The sequence below is a fragment of the Oncorhynchus masou genome, chromosome 30 (genome assembly GCF_036934945.1).
Source record: "Oncorhynchus masou masou isolate Uvic2021 chromosome 30, UVic_Omas_1.1, whole genome shotgun sequence".
NCBI lineage: Eukaryota > Metazoa > Chordata > Actinopteri > Salmoniformes > Salmonidae > Oncorhynchus > Oncorhynchus masou.
In genome coordinates, this window is record NC_088241.1 from 54,168,826 (window position 1) to 54,176,325 (window position 7,500).

The window sequence follows — 7,500 nt, forward strand, 5'->3', positions numbered from 1 at the left end:
GACTCAACACTATACATGTCAGCTACTACAGTGAGTGAAATCACTGCAACACTTAAAAAGCTGCAGTTAGTTTCAGAATGTGTCGCAAGGAACAAGTTATTCCTAAATATAAACAAAATATAAAAAATAAAAGCATTGTACTTGGTTGTAGCATCATACCCAAGAAGACTCAATGCTGTAATCGCTGTCGAAGGTTCTTCAACAAAGTACTGAGTAAAGGCTCTGAATACTTACATTTTTTTATTTAATAACTAGGCAAGTCAGTTAAGAACTAATTCTTATTTACAATGTCGGCCTACCAAAAGGCAAAAGTCCTCCTGCGGGGATGGGGACTGAGATCAAAAATAAATAAATATATATATTTATATATATAAAAATAATTGGACAAAACACACATCGTGACAAGAGACAACACAGCACTACATAAAGAGAGACCTAAGACAACATTTACATAAATGTGATATTAAAGTTTTTTATATAAATATATAAATTTGCAAAAATGTCTAAAAACCTGTTTTTTCTTTGTAATTATGGGGTATTGTGTGTAAATTGATGAGGAATAAGACTCTAACGTAAACAACATTTTGAGGTCAAGGTGTCTGAATTACTTTCAGAAGGCAGTGTATTTTTGAGGCCATTTAGATGATGCTATCTAGTGGCAGAAGAAGAGAATGACACTTTCACATAAAAAGGCAAGAGACTTTTATCAAAGACAGTACAATGTGAAGATAGGCAGAAACTGCTTCGGCAATAGAAATCACCGAGAACACTTGTAGGCGATGTCATGGCTTCGTTGGCTAGTTAAACTGATGCGTATAAACACGTCGGCGGGTGTAATGGACGTGTCATGCCGAAATGCGAACGTCAAATCAGGCATTCCTTAAAGTTGTTTTTGACGAACATGAAAACGTGACAGTTTGCGATGTTGCGTCTCTGGGTTTACTGGGTTTAGAAACTCTGTGCCTTCATGCTACGGGTGAGTAGACGTTCAAGCCCAGCACTGATTGTCACTCCTTATGAATTACATGTATCTACTTTGTGGTTGTCCCTTCAAACGTATTCAATTATTCCTGACGAAACATTTGTCAAGTTCTCCATCTTGTTGTAGTTGTGTTTGACTAGTGTAAACTACAGTTCCCATGAGCGCTACGCGTCTCTTTACGCAATCCTGAGGATTTCTTATCAGCTTTTACGTAAATGCAGCTAACTTTCGAAAGCAAAAGCCGGGAGCAAACTTCAAAATAAAAGCCACCTCAAACTGAAATCCACAACATCTAGGCCTATTTTGAAAGGTATAATATTGATAACAGATGCTCTTATATCTGATTTTATATTGTAGGCCTACTGGACTCGAATGGGCTTGTTGAACAAAAATACTTGGAATCCAATAAAAAAATTAATCATAACAGGACTTTTATTCTGACACCACTATTAATCCTCATTCTTGTCTACGTTTCTGGTTTACCCCCAATGTTAAACCGACCTCTACCAACCACGGGGATACAGAAGAAAACGAGTCACCGTGAATTCAATTCACATCTCTTTTATCGGGTGAACGTGACCCGGTGACAGTCCGTTTTCCCTGCAGTTATGAGGCTCCGCTGGTCCGGGGGCGTGCTGCTGTCGGTGGCGGCTGCCTACTACGTCTATACTCCGTTACCGAGTGCGGTGAGCGAGCCCTGGAAGCTCATTCTGCTGGACGCGCTGTTCCGGAGCTTCATACATGCGGTAGGACTGACTGGTAATGACTTGAAAATAGAATAGAACGTATTAGTTAAGGCAGGTGTTTTGCAGTAAATAGTATTGAATACTAGAATTAGTCGGTTCATGACATTAGTGCAGTGAACTGGTTAGCCTATGAGTCCCATCAGGTCATACAGCCCACAGGACAGTCAAATAACCTATAGTACCTTGACAGTCCATTAAGGGCACCAATCAGGGGCGTCATGCACCCCAAAAATCTGTGGGGGCACAAAGTATGTAAGGTATATGGTCTGGGGAATACATTTGAGAATTGAACATTTTTCAAACAACTGAGACAGCTTTCCCCTGCAATCTTGAGCCATAATAAATATGCTTAATTCTATGTAAAAACAATCGGTCTATTTCTATATAATTTTTATATATTTTTTTACCCCATTTCTCCTCAATTTAGTTAAGACCTTGTCTCATTGCTGCAACTCCCCAACAGTCTTGGGAGAGGCGAAGGTCGAGACATGCGTCCTCTGAAATATATATATTTTTATTTATTTTTTATTTCACCTTTATTTAACCAGGTAGGCTAGTTGAGAACAAGTTCTCATTTGCAACTGCGACCTGGCCAAGATAAAGCATAGCAATTCGACACATAGAACAACACATGACCCGCCAAAACACGCTGCTTCTTAACACTCTGCTCACTTAATCTGGAAGTCAGCCGCACTAATGTGTCGGAGGAAACAAAGTTCGACCCTCCCCTAACCCAAACGGCGCTGGGCCAATTGTGTGCCACCCTATGGGGTCCCAGGCTGTAGTGGTGAACCCCAGGCTGTAGTGGCGCCTTAGCACTGCGCCACGTGGGAGGCCAATACAACTATATTTCATCATATCTAAGTATACCTCTTGAGCTATCTGTATCCTGCTGACTAGTGGTTCTTTTTTTAAACAAACTAAATATGCTTCTCTGCATCTCTGCTAATATCTGGGTCTTATTCAGTACATTGCTTTTCTAAAGTCTACCAACCTTGCCAGCAGGCATGCCAGCTAAGATGATGGACAAGCTAGCTTGTCTAACTTGATTGATAGCCTGAAATGGCTTCTTGGTAGCTAGTTATGAGGTTGGGAGATTGGGAACCTATCTGGGCTAGTTAAACCCAGCTTCAAATAATTGCTAAGTGGCTAGTAGTGTTACAGAGAAAAAAGAAAAACAAATGATATGTTTGTGGGGGCACATACCCCTGTGCCCCCTATGGGCATGACGCCTCTGGTAATAGTGTTTTGGGTTGGAGAATAGTAGCATGACATTATAGGCCTTTACTTGACCAGACTGTCTGAACTTTGAACCTCTATCATTGGCCAGCTACAATAAGGACATACACACAGGCCTTGTGTGGTGATAAGTTGAGTACACTGCATTCTTTTCCAGAAAGTAGCCTGGCCCTCTGAAGTCACGTAGGTTGATTCATCAATCTCTTTTTATCTATAAATCTATCTTACAAAAACTCCCGCCGTGCCTAACATCATTATTCATCTTTAGTTACTATATCCGATCTCGGGGATGGCTAACCCTGAAAATCCCTTTGGTCTCCTCAGAGTTGGGTAAAACTGATTTTAGTTCATTTGCAGCCCATGTATAGAACAGATTGGAGACCTCCTTGTTGTGGAATGTGGTTGTTTTTCTTGACTATTTGTATTATTTTTTTACATTGTGTGTTATTTTTTGGGGAAAATGGTGTATATGCAGGGCTCCTTGCTCCCTTGCAGAAGAGACCTTGGTCTCAGTAGTGACTCCATTCAAATAAATAAATAATGAAAATTGTCACAGTGGTCACTGGCCTTGTGCAACAGTGGTCAACACTGAAATAGAGAGTGGGGAGTGGCTGAGAGTCATCAACACGCCTTAACCTGTGTCTCTACCTAACCTGAACTACCAGTCCAAACACCTACCGAGCTTATTAGTAATACTGTAGAAGATTACACACACTGATCACACTGAGACCTGCAGTACCAGTCCCCACACCCTATACAGTATATCTGGATGGCTGGTTGTAGTTTATACATCCCATCACTGTGTGCAGATATTAAACTGAGCGTGTGTGTGTGTTCCAGGGTGATGCGGCGCAAGCTCTAGGGGTGTGTCACAGTGTCCATATGTTGAACTCTGTGGTGTCTCGGTTGGAGGTGATTGAGCCATGGTCTAGTCCTACTGTACGTGTCACTGACTCCGCCTTGGGGGGCGTGCCCGCACGAGTGTTCCAGCCAGTTGGAGGAGGAGCCAAGCTCAGGAGGGGAGTGCTTTACTTCCATGGTGGGGGATGGGCCCTTGGCAGCGGACGTAAGTGTGTGTGTGCTAGAGTGTCTTTTTAAACATTCCATATGTGTTTATGCACAAAATATTCTGCATTTGTATGTGTAGGAATGAGATCTTATGACCTGCTGTGTAGGAGGATGGCTGAAGAGCTGGATACAGTCGTTGTGTCGGTTGAGTGAGTATCAGAATAATACTTTAAAAATATATATCTACATAAATCATATGGGAACCGAACTGGAAACCGGAAGGCTACCATTGTGCCCATGAGCAAGGCACTTATAAAAACTTAACTTATGGTGTGTTAATTGTTGTTACCATAGTTACCGCTTGGCCCCTGATTCAGTGTTTCCAGACCAGTACCATGATGCTCTAGCAGCGTCCAGGGCCTTCCTGTCCCCAGAGGTCTTGCAGCGCTTTGGGGTCAACCCAGCCAGGGTGGGGGTGTCTGGAGACAGCTCTGGGGGGAACCTCGCTGCAGCCGTGGCCCAGCGGGTACACACATGTAAACTTACACACATGCACACACACACATAAACACACACACACTCACATTTTCTTTCTGGCCACAGATTTCTGCAGATGACAGTATGAGTGTGAAGTTCAGTATCCAGGCGTTGATCTACCCAGTCCTCCAGGCTCTAGACCTGAACACCCCGTCCTACCAACAGAATCACAACGTACCCATCCTGCACCGACACCTCATGGCCAGGTACAACACACACACACACACACACACACACACACACACACACACACACACACACACACACACACACACACACCTGTTACTAACCTTCCTTTCGCTCTCTAGGTTCTGGCTGATTTACCTGGGGGCTGATCCCTCTCTCCTCCCTCATCTCCTCTCCTCCCCCTCCTCCCTCCTTCATCCCTCTATCTCTCCTTCCATCCGTTCTCATCTCAACTGGACCTCCCTGCTCGCGGCCAAACACCAAAAGCATTACCGGCCCGTTGGCACAGAGACTGGGTCGCGGGAGGTCACGGGGATAGTGCCGGGGTTGGTGGATGTGCGAGCGGCACCGTTGCTTGCAGAACATGGGATTCTGGGTAGAACGCCGCGAGCGTACGTGATGACGTGTGAGTTCGATGTTCTGAGGGACGATGGGTTGATGTACGCCAGGAGACTACAGGATGCGGGCGTCACGGTTACCAGTGTTCACTATGACGACGGTTTCCACGGCTGCATGGTCTTCTCCTTTTGGCCGTTTTTGTCCTCCGTTGGCCAGAGGAGTCTGGACAACTACATCCAGTGGCTAGACCACAACCTCTAGAACAGCCATACTCAACAGACGGACTGCGGTCTGGAACCGGACCCAGAAGAGGGTCGATACGGACAGTGTGTTTAAAATCTATTTTTTAAGAAATCAATCAGGCTTTTAACTTACTGCTGTTGAGTAGTTATCATGGGCAGGGGACTCGACCCCAAGGGGGCCCCCATGGATTTTGTTGAATCACTCAGGTATCATATGAACACACATAAGAAGACATGGCAAAATGTGTAGAATTGCAGGAAATTTGCTTTAAAACAGCAACAGTTTTTTTGCCCCATGTCAAAATGTGTGGAATTGCAAACAATGTGCTTTAAAACTGCTACGTTTTTTCTCCGCCAGCAGAAGGGGTGTGAATTGTTTGAACAGTTTAGAGTTACATGCGTTGCGAAGGGCGGGTTTTTTACTACGCCGACAGATGACAATACCCATCTGGACCTTTGCCACTTAGGAAATTTGTGTGACCAGACCATCTAATATAGTAGTCTAGACCACGACAGAACCCTATGGAACCCAAAGTTATGTTGAGAATCAAAACTATAAGATCACAACCTAGAACCCAATAGGAGCACCACTCGGACTAAAATGTCCAGGCAACCAGACAACCACACCTCCCATGCCTCTTTCCTTTTGACTACCTAGCTGATCCTGTGGTTGTTCAATGTAAAGACCGTGAACTGTCAGCTGTCTATGGAAACTGATTTAAAGCTTTGAATGCTAACAGTCTGATACACTGAAAGACTGACCAGCATACACATCTGTGTGGAATCTCTGGGTTGTGCAATAATATGTTGTATTTATTTATTTGACCATTCCAAGCTTAGAGAAGCAGGCAGAAGAGGGCCAAAAACAGACCTCACCACATGTTTTAACTACAGCCCCCGAGGAACAGTGTTTTACCAGGGTATAGGACCACTAAGAGAGAATCTGACACGGCATGACACCAGACAGGCTGAACAGTATTTTTTATAGATATTATTTTAGAAATGAAGTAACTCACTGGGCAAAAATAGTTGAATCAACATTTTTTCCACTTAAAAAAAATCTGTGATGGAAAACTCATTGGATTTGCAAAAAGTCATTAACCTAAGGGAATTTTGTTATTTTTTTCACCCAACTTTTGACCTAAATCCAATGACATGGTGAAATTGTTTGTTGATTTCACGTTGAATTTACGTTATTGACAACTCAACCAAATGTAAATCAAAACTACACGTTGAAATGACATCTGTGCCCAGTGTGAAGATATGTTATGTGCAGAGAGAACATTGACCATAGAACGTGTGTGTTTTTAGTATAAGGAATATTGTCTGTTCTAAATCCGTCAAAGGATCAGGTGTTTGTGTTATGTGAAGATATAAAGCCATGTGAACCAGGAATTCCAGGTATTCCAAATGGGCTTTTATTTTAGAAAGATCTGTCCTCTTTTCTCACACAATGTACGTAGCTGTTGGTTTGGCGTATTATGTTGTGTTTTCCTTTTTCCTGATATTTGTTGACCACTCGGACATTTCAATGTACTTTAGGCCTGGCCAAAGTCATACATTTAGACATATGGCTCTGGGCCTGGCTATTGACCCTGGGTGTAATACCACTACTAGACAGATGATGACACTGTTGTGCCCTACAGATTAGAAAACCCCTTCCAAGAATCAACTGACTGTAAACTGGTAGGGAACAAAGGCCTCCGTTTGAGCTTCAAAACTGTGAAGTTTTATATTATCACTGGAGAGAATTTAAACTAATGAATATATGTACATAAAATATATATTTTATCTGATGTTGAGTCTAAATGGATCTGAAGTTTCAGTGGCGTGTATTGGTTCAGCTAACTCCTGTTCTGAGCACAGTATTGTAATATACACTGCTCAAAAAAATAAAGGGAACACTAAAATAACACATCCTAGATCTGAATGAATTAAATATTCTTATTAAATACTTTTTTCTTTACATAGTTGAATGTGCTGACAACAAAATCACACAAATTATCAATGGAAATCAAATTTATCAACCCATGGAGGTCTGGATTTCGAGTCACAGTCAAAATTAAAGTGGAAAACCACACTACAGGCTGATCCAACTTTGATGTAATGTCCTTAAAACAAGTCAAAATGAGGCTCAGTAGTGTGTGTGGTCTCCACGTGCCTGTATGACCTCCCTACAATGCCTGGGCATGCTCCTGATGAGGTGGCGGATGGTCTCCTG

At 42.7% G+C, this 7,500-nt stretch overlaps 1 protein-coding gene across 2 annotated transcripts; it reads left to right on the forward strand.

The window, feature by feature from the left end:
- The first annotated feature begins 1,442 nt into the window (after positions 1-1,442).
- LOC135522776 (neutral cholesterol ester hydrolase 1-like) lies at positions 1,443-7,070 on the forward strand. 2 transcript variants are annotated; one of them, XM_064949358.1, is made up of 6 exons: positions 1,443-1,728; positions 3,808-4,033; positions 4,115-4,184; positions 4,330-4,501; positions 4,579-4,718; positions 4,821-7,070. In XM_064949358.1, exons 1-6 carry the CDS (start codon positions 1,591-1,593, stop codon positions 5,296-5,298), a joined length of 1,224 nt encoding a protein of 407 aa, XP_064805430.1. In that variant the 5' UTR covers positions 1,443-1,590; the 3' UTR covers positions 5,299-7,070. The 2 variants fall into 2 exon arrangements, with proteins under 2 accessions (XP_064805430.1, XP_064805431.1); XM_064949359.1 differs by having other exon boundaries at positions 1,652-1,741.
- The last annotated feature ends 430 nt before the right edge of the window (positions 7,071-7,500 follow it).